Here is a 19,688-nt window from a genome sequence, read left to right on the forward strand (position 1 = left end):
AGGTGTGGGGCCCAAAATTGCTCACAGTACTCCAAATGGGGCCTAACCAGTGCTTTATAAAGCCTAAGAAGTACATCCCTGCTTTTGTATTCCAAGCCTCTTGAGATAAATGACATCATTACATTTGCTTTCTTAATTACGGACTCAACCTGCAAGTTTACCTTTAGAGAATCCTGGACAAGGACTCCCAAGTCCCTTTGCACTTTAGCATTATGAATTTTGTCACCGTTTAGAAAATAGTCCATGCCTCTATTCTTTTTTCCAAAGTGCAAGACCTCGCACTTGCCCACGTTGAATTTCATCAGCCACTTCTTGGACCACTCTCCTAAACTGTCTAAATCTTTCTGCAGCCTCCCCACCTCCTCAATACTACCTGCCCCTCCACCTATCTTTGTATCATCGGCAAACTTGGCCAGAATGCCCCCAGTCCCGTCATCTAGATCGTTAATATATAAAGAGAACAGCTGTGGCCCCAACACTGAACCCTGCGGGACACCACTTGTCACCGGTTGTCATTCTGAGAAAGAACCTTTTATCCCAACTCTCTGCCTTCTGTCTGACAGCCAATCGTCAATCCATGTTAGTACCTTTGATTTCCTTGCCTAACAAGAATCTATTTAGCTCTACCTTAAAATTATTCAACAAACCCAGCTCCTCCACCTTTGGGACAGAGTGTTCCAAAGTCGTCCAACCCTATGTGAGAGAAAAAAATTCTCATCATCTCTGTTCTAAAAGGGGAACTCCTATTTATTAACAGTTGCAATAGTTCTGGACTCAACTGCATGAGGAAACATCCTTTCCATGTCTACCTTGTCAGGACCATTCAGAAGCTTATATGCTTCAATCAGTTACTGCTCACTCTTTGAAACTCCAGTGGAACAAGCCCTGTCTGTCCAACCTTCCCTCGAAAGGCAACCCACTTATTCCAGGTATCAATTTAATAAATGTCTGAACCGCCTCCTTACTTAAATAAGGAGACCAAAGTTGCGCCCAATATTCAAGATGTGTCCTCAACAATGCCCTGTATAATCGAAGCATAACATCGCTACTTTTATGTTCAATTCCTCTCATAATAAAGAATAGCTTTCTTTATTATTTGCTCTACCTCCATACTAACATTTTGTGATTCTTATACAAGGACACATAGATTCTTCTGCACATAGGGATTCTGCAGCCATTCTTGATTTAATTGATAATTTGCTTTTTTATTCTTTCTGCCAAAGTAAGCAACTTTATCTTGTGCTTCACCTGCTCGATTTTTGCCCACTCGCTTAACCTATCTATATCTCTGCAGCCTCCTCTTCACAATATGTTTTCCTGTTTATGTTTGTATCATCTGCAAATCTAGCTACCATTTCTTCACTCCCCTCCTCTAAGTCATGTACAAATTGTAAAAAGCTGAGGCCCCAGCACAGACCCCTTTGAGACACATCCTGCATATCAGAGAAACACCCATTTATGTTTACTCTCTGTTTTCTGTCAGCCAGCCAATCTTCTATCCATGAACTTTTTTCCAAAATAACCTCTGAGGTGGCACCTTATCAAATGCTGTCTGGAAATCCAAGTACATACATCTATAGACTCCCCTTTATCCGCAGTGCATGTTATACCTTCAAAGAACTCTAGTAAATTGGTTAAACATGATTTCCCTTTCACAAAACCACATGGACTCTTCCTGGTTATCTTGAGGTTTTCTAAGTGCCCAGCTATAACTTCCTTAAATGATTGATTAAAAGACCTTTTCCATGACACAAATCAAGACAACTGGCTTATAGTTTTCTGTTCACTGCCTCCCTGCCTTCTTGATTAAAGAGGTTATATTTGCTACTTTCCAATCTGATGGAGCTAGAATCTAGCAAACTTTACCTCATTAGTCAACTCTTTTAGAACCCTAGAATGAAGCCCATCTGGACCTGTAGACTTGTCAGCTCGCTGCTGTATCAGCTTGCTCAATACCGATTCCCTAGTGATTGTAATTTCCCAAGTTGCTCCCTTCCACCTCCTGATTTATAGCTATTACTGGAATGTTTTCTGTGTACTCTGTGGTGAAAACAGAAGGGAAGCATATTTGTCCACTTCATCCACCATTTCTTTATTATCTACTATTAACTCCCCGTTGTCACTCTCTAGAGGACCAACACTCACTTTACTTACCCTTTTCCTTTTTTAATACCTGTAGAACTCTTGCTAAATATTTTTACATTTCTAGCTGGTTTACCAAAATGCATCTTTAAACAACAGTTCTCTTAACTTTATGAAAATACCAATTGGATAATGAGATTGTTATTTAATTTTTGCTTTTATTAAAAATCTCTTATTGTAAAACCATCCAGTAATGCCTCTTAGCCAAATAATTCCTAATATGGCCAAAGACCACTGAGGACCAATTTCAGCTATTGTTAAAGATTAAATTGATGAATATAAATTGATTAAACTCCAAATCTATTTTTGTTGGTATTTCAACACAAGAAGAATATTGCTTTGATTCATACCTTATGTGATGTACAATTAACACTTCATCCAGATACCACTTTGGTAAAGATTCATTTTTGCTACTCACAAATTTGTGGAATAATTCTACTGCACTTGGAGCTTCCTGCTTGTGTGCTCATCAGCCTGCCATTTTCCATTCAATCGGCAGAAAATTACAGGCACTCTTAGTTCCTAATTAGAATTCTGTCTTAGAATTTCAAATTGTCCTCTGTATATAATTTTTTTTCTGAGTTAAGAATTGAACTGGCAATTAATAGTTTATGTATGATCTAATCTTCTTGTTAAGTATCATCGATCTGTGGCTGAAATTAGTTTCTGCTTAAATTATTTGAAATTCAATTTTGATTACCAGCTTTGCAACCATATGAATGTTCTCCAGATGTAGTAATTGCTAAATTCAACCGTCTGGTACCTACACCATCACTCCTAATGATGCTTAGCAAAAATTAATAACATAGATACTTTCTTTCCCCTTATTGAATGCAAATCACTGAGCAATTAGACAGATGATCTCATATTTGTGATCCCTGTTCACTTGGATGTGTTTCAGCATTTTCTTGAGTGAGATTATCCCAACCAAGTTAATGTAGAGAGTATTAAGAGTGACTTAATGCCCAACCATTCTGTGGCACAATAGAACAGCACAGTACAGGCCCTTTGGCCCTCGATGTTGTGCCGAGCTTTGTCCGAAACCAAGATCAAGCTATCCCACTCCCTATCATTCTGGTGTGCTCCATGTGCCTATCCAATAACCGCTTGAAAGTTCCTAAAATGTCCGACTCCACTATCACAGCAGGCAATCCATTCCACGTCCCAACCACTCTCTGAGTAAAGAACCTACCTCCGACATCCCTCCTATATCTCCCACCGTGAACCTTATAGTTATGCCCCCTAGTAACAGCTACATCCACCCGAGGAAATAGTCTTTGAACGTCCACTCTATCTATCCCCCTCATCATCTTATAAACCTCTATTAAGTCGTCTCTCATCCTCCTCCGCTCTAAAGAGAAAAGCCCTAGCTCCCTCAACCTTTCCTCATAAGACCAACCTTCCAAACCAGGCAGCATCCTGGTAAATCTCCTCTGCACTCTCTCCAATGCTTCCACATCCTTCTTATAGTGAGGTGACCAGAACTGCACACAATATTCCAAATGTGGTCTCACCAAGGTCCTGTACAGTTGCAGCATAACCCCACGGCTCTTAAACTCAAACCCCCTGTTAATAAACACTAACACACTATAGGCCTTCTTCACGGCTCTATAATATTTTACTTTGATCATGTGCTGGTCAGCCCTATGTTATCTGCTATAATTTGCTTAATCCCTGTTTAAATCTTCATAACTAGTTCAATGGGCTGCTATTTTAATTTATGTGTGAACTTTTCTATCTTCTAGTCCCTTTTGACTGAACTTTAAGCCTTTTGTGTATAATCATTACATTCAATATAAAGCTTTCTTGTTGATATTGTGTAGGTGATTATTGTTTATTTAATTGGGTCTGAAGCGTTTGTCCCAAGACGAAGCATGGTCATTTAAAAATGTCTAGGTGACTATTATCTGGTTGCGTAACTGGCAATGATTATGCAAAATACGTTATTGGACAATGTGGGATTGCATAACTTGGGGCTTGTCCATTATATATTCTTGTTTGACTGGCAGACTTGTCTAGTCTGTTGTCACGTTGTCTAATCTGAACTATCCAATTTTTTTCAAAGGACAAACCAATGTTGTTAATCTAAAGTATCTCCATGGATTTTCTATTTTAAATGTTCTATCTACAGCATTTCTCTGGAGCCCTCCATGCCATGCATCACTTCATTCTAGAGGCCCAGAATGCAAACTTTGGATGACGCGATCTGAGAGAATAATTTTTTTTCGCATGTCTGACCTGTAATATTGCTGTTGGTAAATTGGTCTACATGACAAAGCTCCTCCCCAAATGAAGGGGCCAAATATATTGCTTTTGAGTAGCTTCCAATGAATGATCCATAACGTTTGTTCCATTTTTGAATATTGGATACAAGCGACGTACCCTCACAACTTAGGTTTTCAAAGTCAGCAGGTTTAGAAACGTTCTTCACTTTGCCTGTCATTTTCAAATGTAGCCTAAATTTTTTGCAGTTATAGAAATTTAAATCATTCCTTAAACCAGATTATTAAGAATGCACTAATCTGTCAAAGATTATAATACTTATTCCAGGGGGCACTTCAGTTTTGTTAACTTGATGAAATTGAAATTCTTCTGCACACGGTGGGGAGCTACGTTAAAATTTGCTCATTTGAAGAATGTAGGCAGAGTTTAAAATCTATTCTGGTAAATTTAAAACGTGGCAGAGATCCAAAACGTTTAATATGGTAGTGGAATTATACTCCATCCAGTAACAACTCAGATTCTTCCAGAGGATCCCATAATATTAAATTGCAATGGCACATATGCGTCGGATTTCTATCGCCTCGCCCGGCACGGGAATCAGAGTCGGCGAGGGGCTGACAGTGGGAAGATCCCTTGACCTCGGGCAGGATTTTCCGGTCTCAAGTTGAGCAAGGCCATAAAATCCCATCCGTGGATTCAATGTTTTTGCACGTCTGACCTGTAATATTGGTGTTGGTAGATTGGTCTATTTTACTACATTACTATTTTCTTTTGTAATATCAAGGCAAACTTACATTGACGGATTGCTAGTAATCTAGAAGCAATATAATATTATTTAATAAATACTGCCAACTTGTGCAAATAAATTAGACCTGAGCAATTAATTTCTCACAAACTTAACAATTTATGACCGAAGTATTTCTAGCAGGCTCTGATTGCATTATATAATTTTTAAAATCAATGAGTTTATCTACAGGTGTTGGTGCATATGTCTCACCTGACATGATGATTGCTGAATACTCCTTGCGAGAGAAACTGCCTGCCAATCAATACACCTGGTCTTCAAGAGGACCATGGTAAGCAACAGCTGTGTTGGTCAACTCTTAGGCTGTTCGGGAAACTTATTGCGAATAGGGCAGCAGTAACGACTACGTTATAAAAATAAGGAGCACTGTTCTTATTAATGAATGTGTTAACCTATTTTTACAAAATCCCTTTGTTCAATTTGAATTAAGTCATTAATTTTTTGGCCACATTTTCCAAGCAGCGGTAATGACGTGTGGATCACTCATAAATTCCCCTGACTTGATGCTGCTGCGTATTTCTTCTGACCCAAAATGCAGTATCCCTCAGCATTCTGGCCTTCATTGCATAGGGGGTTGGAGGTTAAAGATAGGGAGGTTTTGTTGCAATTGTACAAGGTGTTGGTGAGGCCTCACCCAGAATTCTGCATACAGTTTTGGTCGCATTACCTAAAAAATAATATAGTAACATTGGAGGCAGTCCAAAAGAGATTCACCAGGCTAATTCATGGGATGAGAAAGTTGGTCCTATCAAGAGAGACTATATAGTCTGGGTCTGTATTCCTTCAAGTTTAGAGGAGTGACCATATCCAAACATACAAGATCCTGAGGGGGCTTGACAGTATAGATGGTGAAATGTTTTGACTTGTGGGAGAGTCTCGAACAAGGGGACATAGCTACAAGATAAAGGGTCTGTCATTTAAAACTGAGGTGGTGAATCTTTGGAATTCTCTGCCTCAAAGGTGGGTGGAGGCTGAATCATTAGAGATATTTAAAGTGGAGGTGGATAAATATTTGATAGATCAAGGAATAGAGGGCTATGGGGAAATGGCACAGAAAAGGAGTAGAGGCTGACATAGATCAGCCATGATTGTATTGGATAGCAGGGCAGGCTTGAAGGGCCTGGTGATCTCAAGGAATTCCTCTGAAGCGGATTAGAGTCAGGGAAAGAAAGGGCATGCCCCCTTTTAAGTTTAAATGTCTAGTTTGAATGTTGGGTAAATGGGTGAATGAAAGAATGAGCGGGTAAGTGGGTAAGGTAGATGATTAGGTGTGGAGAGTCTGGTCAGGAGGGATAGACAGGTGGACAGGAAGGCTATCGGGTCTGTTTGGGTGGGATAGTTGGTTCAGTGGTGGTCAGTGGTATTCAAGTTGGGCCTAGAATTAGTAAGGAGGCCAGGGTACAGACAGTTCTAGTCAAGGATAGCCAGGTGGTCAGAAGAGTTAGTCAGGTCCAGTTAGGAGGGTCAGTTGGTCGAGTGTTGCGAGAAGTAGTCAGAAGGGGAAGTTGGCTAATCATTTGGGGGGGTGTGGGGGGGGGGGGGGGGGGGGGGCGGGGGGGGGGTGGGGTGGGTGCAGTGTCCTGGGGAGTAGGAAAATTACCCATTGTAAGTTTAAACTTCCTGGATATTTCCCACAAAGGTCCCCTTGTCAGAACCTCTGCAGGGTCCTGACAAAATCATCCTGACAATCCAGAGACCATAGGATTTGATTTTGAATGGTATAATTGGAGGATACAAGTTCTTCGAAAGACATTGCACCTATTTATATTTGAAAACCATTGGTGTTCAGTCAAAGAAAGGCATTCTTAATATGTGATAAAATATTTATAGTTTCTTTACTCAGGGAAGAAATGTCTTCTGAAGGGATGAATTCAGTTGATTCTGTTCATGCTGGTACCAGTAGTCAGTATTACCATTTATTCATATATTGTCACATGGGTAGGCAAAATTTGAGTTCACAATGTTGTTGCATTCCATCATGTGGTGGGATCCTGGTTCTTCGGCACAACTGACCTTGACATGTTGGACACGGCAAAGCTCCTCTCCAAATGAAGGAGCCAAATCTATTGCTTTTGAGTAGCTTCCAATGAATGGTCCATAATGTTTGTTCCATTTTTGAATATTGGATGCAAGTGACGTACCCTCACAACTTAGGTTTTCAAAGTCAGCAGGTTTAGAAAAGTTCTTCACTTTGCCTGTCATTTTCAGATGTAACCTACTTTTTTTGCAGTTATAGAAATTTAAATAATTCCTTAAACCAGGTTATTAAGACTGCACTAAACTGTCAAAGATTATAATACTTATTCCAGTCAGAACTTCAGTTATGTTTACTTGATGAAATTGAAATTCTTCTGCACACAGTGAGGAGCTAAGATAAAATTTGCTCATTTGAGGAATGTAGGCAGAGTTTAAATCTATTCTGGTAAATTTAAAACGTGGCAGAGGTCCAAAATGTTTAATACAGTGGTGGAATTATACTGCATCCAGTGACAACTCTGACTCTTCCAGAGGATCCCATAATACTGGACTGCAATGTTACATATACACCGGAATTCTACCACCCCACCCGGCACTGGAATCAGAATGGACGAGGAGTGGACAATTGAGAAGCCCGTTGACCTAGGGCAGGATTTCCCGGTCTCGGGTTGAGCGAGGCTGTAAAATTCCATCCGTAGATTCAAAGTTTGACTGCAACTTTAGCATTGGGATTATCAAAATGGTTATTTGTTTCTTCTGGGCAAGCTGCAGAAAGTAACAAAACAATAGTAATATTCATTTCGGGCAAAAACCAGTCTCGGAGATAAAACAAAATCAAGGTTCTATACCCTGATGTCATCCATAGAAACCGCACAGTGCAGAAAGAGGCCACCCGGCCCACCGAGTCCGTACCGACAACAATCCCACCCAGGCCCCATCCCCGTATCCCCACATATTTCACCCGCCGATCCCTCTAACCTACGCATCCCGGGACACAAAGGGGCAATTTAGCCTGGCCAATCAACCTAACCCGCACATCTTTGGACTGTGGGAGGAAACCGGAGCACCCGGAGGAAACCCACGCAGACACGGGGGAGAATGTGCAAACTCCGCACAGACAGTGACCCGAGCTGAGAATCGAACCCAGGTCCCTGGAGCTGTGAAGCAGCAGTGCTAACCACTGTGCTACCGTGCCGCCATCAGACTGTCATACCATACCAGTCATCAGACTGGTATGTATAGAACACTCAAGATAAAAGTTGGAAAATGAAATTTTATCCATATTGACATGGAGCCTTGAGAACCTTCTGTATAACCACTTCTTCAAATTTATTCAATTTTCCTTGTTGGTTAAATTTTATGTTAAGTGTTTACCTGATCCATTTCTGATGCTACCAATTTGCCAATTGAAAGTGCTACAATAAATGAAGAGTTGGGATTCAAGTTTAGGATGGCTGTTCCATGTAATTTCCTTTTATTGTTCATATCACTAGCAAGGCCAGCATTTATTGCCAATCCATATTTGTCCTTGAGAATTTCTTGAATAGCTGCAGAATTTGTGGTGTAGACATTCGGCTTGTGCTGTTAGGCAGAGTTCCAGGATTTTGGCCCAATTATGATGAAGAAATTATGATTTATTTCCAAGTTATGCAAGTCTGTGACTTGGAGGAGAACTTGCATGTGGTGTTGTTTTAGAACATAGAACATAGAACAGTACAGCACAGAACAGGCCCTTCGGCCCACGATGTTGTGCCGAGCTTTGTCTGAAACCCAGATCAAGCTATTTCCTCCCTTTCATCCCGAAGTACTCCATGTGCCTATCCAATAGCTTCTTAAATGTTCCTAAAGTTTCTGACTCCACTATCCCTGCAGGCAGTCCATTCCACACCCCAACCACTCTCTGAGTAAAAAACCTACCTCGGACATCCTTCCTATATCTCCCACCATGAACCCTATAGTTATGCCCCCTAGTTACCGCTCCATTCACCCGAGGAAATAGTCTTTGAACGTTCACTCTATCTATCCCCCTCATCATCTTATAAACCTCTATCAAGTCTCCTCTCAACCTCCTCCGCTCCAAAGAGAAAAGCCCAAGTTCCCTCAACCTTTGCTCATAAGACCTACCCTCCAAACCAGGCAGCATCCTGGTAAATCTCCTTTGCACTCTTTCCAGTGTCTCCTGTGTTTTGATGTGTCTGCTACTCTAGTGAGTAGAGGTCAAGATTTAGTAGGTGCTGTGAAAGAAACCTTGGTGAGTTTCTGCAGTTGGTGATGGTACACACTGCTGCCACCGTGGTGGAGAGAGTATTTAAAGTGGTGGATGTGTGCTGCAGGAGGAATGCTGATATGCTGTGTCAATAGAGTTTCTTAAAATAAAATGTGGAATTACTTTTCTGTATTACAGACTAATTTTCTCCACCTGACTTTTGTCTTATGAGTGTAGCTTAAAAGATTTATTTCATGTATTTTTAGTGCGGATGGAGCTCTTGGAGTGAGTATCAGTGCACCAGGTGGTGCCATAGCTTCTGTCCCAAACTGGACACTTCGTGGAACACAGTTGATGAATGGAACCTCAATGTCTTCTCCAAATGCTTGTGGAGGCATCGCTTTGCTCCTCTCAGGTAATTAACAACTAGCTCTGAATAAATGAATGAATAGTTTGTGGAAACAGAATGTTTTACTCGTATCAGTATACTTGACCATTAATCTCATCACTGGAAATAGGTAAATGTGGATTTCTATAAACTGTTTTTAGATATGGGTCACGCAGCTCACATACCTAAAACATTAACTTTTTTTCCCACAGATGCTGTCATAAGCTGCTGAGTATTCCCAGCATTGTCTGTTTTTGGTTCAAGCAATTGCTTGATTAATAAAGTAGTTTGATCTATATATTAATGCACTTTAGTCCTTTGATGTCCAAAGTGGTCCATTAGTTATAGTGATAAAGATGCTCATTTAAATATGGAAAAAGTATCCTTCAAATCTTGCCAAAATGTTGGTCATATTGCAGTTCCTCTGATGTGAGCCTTTGTTGCCCATCCCTAGTTGAACATGAGAAGGTGACGGAGAGCCACCATGAACCGCTGTAGTTCATGTGGTGTAGTATAACGATAGCGCTGTTTGGAAGGGAATTCCAAGATCTTGATTCCGTGACAATACGGGAACAGTGATATAGTTCCAAGTCAGGATGATATGCAACTCAGACAGGAATTTGCAGGTGTTGGTCTTCCTATGTGTCCGCCACCTTTGCCCTTCTGGAAGGCAGAGGCTATGTGTTTGGAAGGTTCTTTCAAAGGAGACTTGGTGAGTTGCATCTTGTTGATGGTACACCTTGCTATCAATTATTAGGAACCTTTTTAAATCATTGGCTTCAGCTATTTCCAAACAGAAGAGTAAATGCTGGTGCCATTTTTCTATTATTTCTATATCAAATGCAAAACTGATTAAATATTTTAGACAATTCACCAAGTTCCCATTTCTTTTTAAATTGTATATGAAATTCCTTTGTTTTCTCTTGTGTCCACTGATCTATTTTCAATACTCAGCTCTGATAGTGTTAACGAAAAAAAGCTCCACATTCGTAATGAATAGGCACACTCGTCTTTTGGTATAAAATGCCTGCATAAGACCATATAGGAGCAGAGTTAGGCTATTTGGCCCCATCAAGTCTGCTCTGCCATTCAATCATGGCTGATACGTTTCTCAACCTCATTCACCCACTTTTTCCCCATAACCTTTGATCCCTTTACAAATCAAGAACATATCTATCTCTGTCTTAAATACACTCAATGGCATGCCTCCACAGCCTTCTGTTGCAATGAATTCCATCGATTCACCACCCTCCGGCTGAAGAAATTTCTCCTCATCTCATTTCTGTAGGGTCATCTCTTTACTCTGAGGCTGTGTCATCGGATCCTAGTCTCTCTTACTAAGGGAAACACCTTCCCCACGCCCATTCTATCCAGGCCTTTCAGTATTCTGTAATTTTCAATAAGTTCCCCCGTCTCATCCTTCTAAACTCCATCAAGTGTAGACCTGGAGTCCTCAAACGCTTCTCATACGTCAGGTGTTACATTTCGGGATCATTGCAGTAAGTTTTCTATCAGCCACAGAAGTATTTTATGTTAAGGAACCCAGAAATTCCTACCTTTTTGTTGAGGAAAGTTCTAGTTTATTTCGTGAAATACGATTTAGATATAATTAATATGTGTGAAATAATTTTCTTGTTAAATTGTATGAGGTTATAGTATATTAGTGCTAAGAACGGAATACTCTCTTTCATTGCCCATCGATGTCAGGCACTGCCAAGTCAGGTACAAGTTAATCACTCGCAGCCATTCCATCCTCAGCACCAGCCACCCTTTCTCCAATCCCCCATTTTTCATTAAGGTCATGTCATTATTTCTGTTTTCTATCTGTATCATAACTCTATGTTCAAACATCTGCAGTCTGGCATCTGTTATTCCTCTGGCAAGAAATGGCCCAAATAAAGTTATGACCAGCATTCTCATTGACTGTAACTGTAATGCATTACCGCTCCTTCTTTACAGAGTTTGATGCAGTCAGCTCTGTTATCTTTCTTCAATGTCTTTTTGTTTGGCTCTGTGGAATTGGTCTTGCATATTTCCAACAGCTGCCTCTTTGAATGTTCACTAAGAAGTCTCACAGCACCAGGTTAAAGTCCAACAGGTTTATTCGGTAGCACGAGCTTTCGGAGCGCTGCTCCTTCATCAGGTGAGTGCAGGATTTGTTTCACAAACAGGGCATATATAGACACAGACTCAATTACAAGATAATGGTTAGAATGCGAGTCTTAACAGTAATCAAGTCTTTACAGGCGCAGACAGTGTGAGTGGAGAGAGGGTTAAGCACACATTAAAGAGGTGTGAATTGTCTCAAGCCAGGACAGTTAATGAGATTTTGCAAGCCCAGGCAAGTCGTGGGGGTTCCAGATAGTGTGACATGAACCCACGATCCCGGTTGAGGCCGTCCTCATGTGCAGAACTTGGCTATCAGTTTCTGCTTGGTGATTCTGCGTCGTTGTGTGTCTTGAAGGCTGCCTTGGAGAACGCTTATCCAAAGATCAGAGGCTGAATGCCCTTGACTGCTGAAGTGTTCCCCGACAGGAAGGGAACACTCCTGCCTGATGATTGTCGAGCGCTGCCCATTCATCCGTTGTCGTGGCGTCTGCATGGTCTTGCCAATGTACCATGCCTCGGTACATCCTTTCCTGCAGCGTATCAGGTGGACAATGTTGGCCGAGTTACAAGAGTATGTACCGTGTACCTGGTGGATGATGTTCTCGTGTGAGATGATCCGGCACATCCTGCACAGGTTGCTGTGACAGGGTTGTGTGGTGTCGTGGTCACTGTTCTCCTGAAGGCTGGGTAGTTTGCTACGTACAATGGTCTGTTTGAGGTTGCGTGGTTGTTTGAAGGCAAGTAGTAGGGGTGTGGGGATGGCCTTGGCGAGATGTTCGTCTTCATCGATGACATCTTGAAGGCTCTGGAGAAGATGCCGTAGCTTCTCCACTCCAGGGAAGTACTGGATGGCGAAGGGTACTCTGTCTGCCGTGTCCCATGTTTGTCTTCTGAGGAGGTTGGTGCGGCTTTTCGCTGTGGCGCGTCAGAACTGTCGAGCGATAAGCTGAGCGCCATATCCTGTTCTTATGAGGGAATCTTTCAGCATCTGTATGTGTCTGTTGCGATCCTCCTCATCTGAGCAGATCCTGTGTATATGGAGGGCTTGTCCGTAGGGGATGGCTTCTTTAACGTGTTTAGGGTGGAAGCTGGAGAAGTGGAGCATCGTGAGGTTATCTGTGGGCTTGCGGTACAGTGAAGTGCTGAGGTGACCGTTCTTGATGGAGATGCGTGTGTCCAAGAATGCAACCAATTCGGAGGGTAGTCCACGGTGAGTCTGAAGGTGGGATGGAACTTGTTGATGTCATTGTGTAGTTGTTTCACTGATTGTTTGCCATGAATCCAAAGAAAGAAAATGTCATCAATGCATCTAGTGTATAGCGTCGGTTGAAATCCTGTGTGATGAAGAAGTCTTGTTCGAACCTGTGCATGAAGATGTTGGCATATTGAGGTGTGAATTTGGTCCCCACGGCTGTTCCATGTGTCTGGATGAAGAACTGGTTGCTGAAGGTGAAGACATTGTGGTCCAGGATAAAGTGAATGAGTTGTAGAATTGCGTCTGGAGATTGGCAGTTGTCGACATTGAGTACTGAGGCAGTTCCAGCAATGCCATCGTCGTGGGGGATGCTGGTTTATAGTGCCGAGACATCCATTGTGACGAGGTGTGTTCCTGGTTCAACTGCTTCATGTGTGCTATGTTTCTATGAGGAGTCCGTAGTGTTGTGACAGAAGCTGGGGGTTCTTTGTATGATGGGTTTCAGGATGCCCTCTTCATAGCAAGAGAGGTTCCCACACAGAGTCCCATTGCCTGATACGATGGGATGGCCGAGTGTGTTGGCCTTGTGTGTCTTCGGAGGCAGATCTCCAATGCGAGGAGTACGTGGGATGAGAGCACGGAAGGTGCTCTGAAGGTCCAGATCAAAGGTCTTGGATCAGTTTGTTGAGTTGATGGGTGTGTTCTTTGGTCGGATCTGCGGGTAACTGTCTGTAGTGTTCCTCGTTGTTCAGTTGTCGGTACACTTCTTTGCAGTAATCCGTTCTGTTCAGTATGACGATGGCCTCTCCTTTGTCTGCTGGTTTGATGACAATGTTGCGGTTGGTCTTGAGAACGCGGATGGCGTTGCGTTGTGCTTGGGTGACATTTGGGGCTGTCTTGTGAGTGCAGCTGATGAATCTGGCATTGATGCACCACCTGACGGCTTGGGCATACATGTCGAGTCGAGGGCAGCGGCCTTCCGGAGAAGTCCAATTCGGCTCTTTCCTCTTTGGTTATTGCACCGCGGATTCTCTGTCAGCTCTTCTGGTTCATTGACTGTCTCATTGAGTTCGCTGTTGGCCTCTTGGGGTTTGTGGAAAAACTCCCGGAGCCTCATTCGCCTGATAAATTCCTCTGTGTCCGCTGCGAGACTGATGGGGTCCATTTTGGTGGTGGGGCAAAAATTGAGCTCTCGGCTGAGAACTTCGATTTCACTGAAAGACGCCCTCGTAAGAACAGGATATGGCATGCAACTTATCGATCAACAGTTCCGATGCGCCACAGCGAAAAACCGCACAGACCTCCTCAGAAGACAAACACAGGACATGGTGGACAGAGTACCCTTCGTCGTCCAGTACTTCCCTGGAGCGGAGAAGCTACGGCATCTTCTCCAGAGCCTTCAACATGTCATCGGTGAAGACGAACATCTCGCCAAGGCCACCCCCACTACTGTCCTTCAAACAACCGCGCAACCTCAAACAGATCATTGTACGCAGCAAACTACCCAGCCTTCAGGAGAACAGTGACCACGACACCACACAACTCTGCCACAGCAACCTGTGCAAGATGTGCCGGATCATCGACACGGATGCCATCATCTCACGTGAGAACACCATCCACCAGGTACATGGTACTTACTCTTGTGACTTGGCCAACAATGTCTACCTGATATACTGCAAGAAAGGATGTCCCGAGGCATGGTACATTGGCGAGACCATGCAGACGCCACGACAATGGATGAATGGACAGCACTCGACAATCATCAGGCAGGAGTGTTCCCTTTCTGTCGGGGAACACTTCAGCAGTCATGGGTATTCAGCCTCTGATCTTCGGATATGCGTTCTCCAAGGCGGCCTTCAAGACACACGACAAAGCAGAGTCGCTGAGCAGAGACTGATAGCCAAGTTCCACACACATGAGGACGGCCTCAACCGGGATCGTGGGTTCATGTCACACTACCTGTAACCCCCATGATTTGCCTGGGCTTGCAAAATCTCACTAACTGTTCTGGCTTGGGACAATTCACACCTCTTTAACCTGTGCTTAACCCTCTCTCCACTCACATTGTCTGTACTTGTAAAGACTTGATTACTGTTAAGACTCCCATTCCAACCATTATCTTGTAATTGAGTTTGTGTCTATATATGCCCTGTTTGTGAAACAAATCCTGCACTCAACTGACGAAGGAGCAGTGCTCTGAAAGCTCGTGCTACCAAATAAACCTGTTGGACTTTAACTTGGTGTTGTGAGACTACTTACTGTGCCTATCCCAGTCCAATGCCGGCAACTTCACATCTTTGAATGTTAACACGAGCATCTCAGTATTTTGGCTTTTCTTCACACCTGTACTCCATTGCAACCAAAGTCCACCAAGGATACACGCTCAAGCCCTTCTCCACCTTATCTGCACACTGACAAGGGGCCTGCTTAGACCATCAGACATAGGAGCAGAATTAGGCCTCTCAACCCATCGAGTCTGCTCCGCCATTCAATTATGGCTGATATTTTTCTCATCCCCATTCTCCTGCCTTTTCCCCACAATCCCTGATCCCTTTATTAATCAAGAAGCTATTTATTACTGTCTTAAAGACACTCAATGACCTGGCCTCCACAGCCTTCTACGGCAAAGAGGTCCATGGATTCACCACTCTCTGGCTGAAGAAATTCCTCCTCAGCTCTGTTTTAAAGGATCGTCCCTTTAGCCTGAGGTTGTGTCCTCTGGTTCTAGTTTTTCCTACTAGTGGGAACATCCTCTCCACGTCCACTCTATCCAGGCCTCACAGTATCCTGTAAGTTTCAATAAGATCCCCCCTCACCCTTCTAAACTCCAGCGAGCACAGACCCAGAGTCCTCAACCGTTCCTCACACGACAAGCTCTTCATTCCAGGGATCATTCTTGTGAACCTCCTCTGGACCCTTTCCAAAGCCAGCACATCCTTCCTCAGATATGGGCTTTAACTTGGTGTTGTGAGACTACTTACTGTGCCTATCCCAGTCCAACGCCGGCAACTTCACATCTTTGAATGTTAACACGAGCATATCAGTATTTTGGCTTTTCTTCACACCTGTACTCCATTGCAACCAAAGTCCACCAAGGATCCATGCTCAAGCCCTTCTCCACCTTATCTGCACACTGACAAGGGGCCTGCTTAGACCATCAGACATAGGAGCAGAATTAGGCCACTCAACCCATCGAAAACTGCTCACAATACTCCAAATGGGGTCTGACCAGTCTCAGAAGTACATCCCTGCTCTTGTATTCAAGCCGTCTCGAGATGAATGCTAACATTGCATTTGCCTTCCTAACTGCCGACTGAACCTGCAAGTTAACCTTAAGAGAATCTTGAACAATGACTCCCAAGACCCTTTGTGTTTCTGATTTCCTAAGCATTTTCCTATTTAGAAAATAGTCTTTGTCTGTGTTCCTCCTTCCAAAATGCATAATCTCGCACTTTTCCACATTGTATTCCATCTGCCACTTCTTTGCCCATTCTCCTAACCTGTCCAAGTCCTTTTGCAGCCCCCCTGCTTCCTCAATACAACTTGTCCCTCTACATATCTTTATATCATCTGAAAACTTAGCAACAGTGCTTTCAGTTCCTTCTTCCAAATCGTTAATGTATATTGTGAAAAGTTGTGGTCCCAGCACTGACCCCTGAGGCACACCACTAGTCACCGGCTGCCATCTGAAAAAGACCCGTTCATCCCCACTCTCTGCCTTCTGCCAGTCAGCCAATCCTCTATCCATGTCAGGATCTTACCCTTAACACCATGGGCTCTTAATTTATTTAACAATCTCCTATGCGGCACCTTGTGAAAGGCCTTGCGGAAATTAAATAAGTCATGTCCACTAGTTCCCCTTTATCTAACTTCCTTGTTACCTCCTCAAAGAACTCTTAAAAGATTTGTCAGACATGACCTCCCCTTGACGAAGCTGTGCTGACTCAGTCCTATTTTATCATGCACTTCCAATACTCCACGACCTCATCTTTAATAATGGGCTCTAAAATCTTGCCAGTGACCAAAGTCAGGCTAACCGGCCTATAATTTCCCATCTCCTGCCTCCCTCCCTTCTTAAACAGCGGTGTTACATTAGCTACTTTCCAGTCCTCTGGGACCCTCCCTGCTTCCATGTATACTGATGACATCTTTCTATAATGACTTCCGAAATTATTTCCCTGAACTTCTCTGCCTTTTAACTTCTCTCTCCTTTAAAATAAATTCCCAAAATTAATCTTTTAAACTAAGCTTTTGGGCACCTGTCCCAATCTCCTTCATTGAGTTGCTGGTTGTTTTAAAAATGTCTCCTGTGAAGAGATTTAGAATTGAGTTAAAGGATACTATATAAATACAAATTATGGTGGTACATGAGGTTTGCTGGTTTGTTTATTTTAAACTTCATGTTCTCTGGACCAAGAATGACCTTTTCATAGACTTGTTCATTTTTAAAGCCTCACCAAATCAACTACCCTTTCAGTTAGTTCTGAGCAAAGAGTTAGAATTAAGCTGAGATCCCAGAGGTTTAGTAACTCATTGTGTCAGCCCCTAAAACACTGAAATACATTTTAATTGATGTGCTAATTTTGTGTAACATTGTGTCTATCTTTTTTTGGCCGTATAAGGATAACCAGTCAGCTATGGTGTAAGTAGGAGAAGACAAATAATTTGGAACCGTATTATCAAAAACACCAACTTAAATTCTGAATGTGTTTGCAAGGTAAATGTAACTGAGTAATGACATTCAGCTCATCCAAATCCATCGCTCCAGAAGACCCACTGATTCAGTTGCTAAATAAATTATCTGTCAGCTCATGCCTTTTGTCTGAATTATTTCTGGTGCTTAAATAAAAGCAAAACACTGCAAATACTGGAAATCTGAAATACAAACAGAAAATGCTGGATAAACTCACCAGAATGTTCTGTGGAAGAGTCATATGGCCTTAAAATGTTAATTCTGTTTCTCTCTCCGCAAATGCTGCCAGACCTGCTAAACTTTTGCAGCATTTTCCGTTTTTAGTTCCAGTTCTTGATTGTTTCCTTATGTCTCACTGACAATGCTCTATATGATCTGACTTGGCTTCTTTTGACTTGTACTATACTGTTCCACTTATGATTTAGTATTATTTGTATGAAAAACAAGAACTTAATATACATATATAGTGAATTTAACACAAGAAAACCTCCCAAGGTGATTCACAGGAGAATTATAAAGCTAAGTTTGGGCACTGTGCCGCAAAAGGAACTATTAGGGCAGGTGACCAAAAGCTTGGTCAAATAAGTGAGCTTTAGGAAGCACCTTAAAGAAGGAAAGGTAGAGTGTCATTGAGATGTAGAGAGGGAATTGCAGAGCTTAGGGCCACAGCTTTCAATGGTGAAGCAATTAAAATTGAGGATACTCGAGGCCAGAATTAGAGGAGCGAAGATATAAAGGATTGTAGGACTCGGGGAAGTTGCAGTGATAAGGTGAGATAAGGCCTTGGAGAAATTTGAGACCAGGTATGAGAGTTTTAAAATCAAGACGTTGCTAGATCAGAGGCCGCTGCAGGTAAGCAACCTCAGGAGTGACAGGTGATTGGGACTTGGTGCGGGCAAGGGCAGCAGAGTTTTGGATCACCTCAAGTTTATTTGATTTGATCTGATTTATTATTGTCACATGTATTAGTGTGTAATGAAAAGTATTATTTCGTACACACTATACAGACCATTCATAGAGAAGGAAAGGAGAGAATGCAGAATGTAGGGGGGCGATTCTCCCAAAAGTGCTGAAATGGCGAGAAAACTGGTGTAAATCACAACTGTTTTTTCAGTTCACCTTCAGACCTGAATCTCCACACTCTGCAATGCAGAGATCACAATCGTGAATCTCATCAAAAGCTTTGTTGGGCTCCGATCTGGCAGTCTCCCCGTTTGCTGGCCAGTTCAATCGCTGGCCAGTCCAGTCCAGGATCCTTGCAGTGCTGCCCCTCCAGCCGCCGCCCCCCCCATATGACCTGATCATGACCCACACAAGCATTCCTGGGCCAACCCTGACCGCCTCCCTCCACTCCCCCCATCCCCGGACTCCAGCCTCCGCTCCCCGGCAGCCCCTGCCCCCCCACCCCCGCCTCAGCCCGCCACCCTCGCTGGCCTTCCTCCAGCCCCAACCAATCCCAATGCAGAGTGGCAGCGGGAACCCCCACACTCATCAATTGCCCCCTAGGTCGTGTCTCCTTGCCCCCAAGGCCATGCCCCCCTTGGCCCCACCCCCTTGGCACTGCCCAATGTTGATGGGCAGTACCAAAGTGCCACCTGGGCATGGGCACTTTGCCCCTTGGGCAGTGCCTGGGGGTACAAGCCGGCATTGCCAGGGTGCCCATGCCCAGGGGGCACTACCCCCCGCCACCCGTCCTGGGATGCCCTGATTGCCCCCTCCCCCCGCCTTCATCCGGCAGGCTCCCCTGCTAATTCCCGGCAATTGGAGAGCTGCTCTAAACCCCGCTGGAGAGAAATACTCCTGGTGGGGTGGGAGATGCTAGCGGGCCCGGAGAATTCCGTGCCAGTCCTGATAATGAGATTTTAAATACATTTTTAAAAAATTTAAATTACTTGCCTCTCTTCGTGCTGGTTTCCAGCAAGGTCGTGACTGTGCCTGTTCTCCGGCTCT

The 19,688-nt window shown here is 43.3% G+C and overlaps 1 protein-coding gene across 5 annotated transcripts in view; it reads left to right on the top strand.

Annotated features, from left to right (window-relative positions):
• Positions 1–19,688, top strand: part of tpp2 (tripeptidyl peptidase 2) — a 147,366-nt gene that overhangs the window by 40,661 nt on the left and 87,017 nt on the right. For all 5 annotated transcript variants that reach the window (XR_013498869.1, XM_078221718.1, XM_078221719.1 and 2 more), the window contains 2 exons: positions 5,342–5,441; positions 9,620–9,768. Coding sequence is in view for 4 of the 5 variants with exons in the window: in XM_078221718.1 (XP_078077844.1) it covers positions 5,342–5,441; positions 9,620–9,768 (249 nt within the window). In the remaining variant the exon portion in view is untranslated. The remainder of the gene's footprint in view (positions 1–5,341; positions 5,442–9,619; positions 9,769–19,688) is intronic.

Source organism: Mustelus asterias, chromosome 10 (assembly GCF_964213995.1).
Source record: "Mustelus asterias chromosome 10, sMusAst1.hap1.1, whole genome shotgun sequence".
NCBI classification, from domain to species: Eukaryota; Metazoa; Chordata; class Chondrichthyes; order Carcharhiniformes; family Triakidae; genus Mustelus; species Mustelus asterias.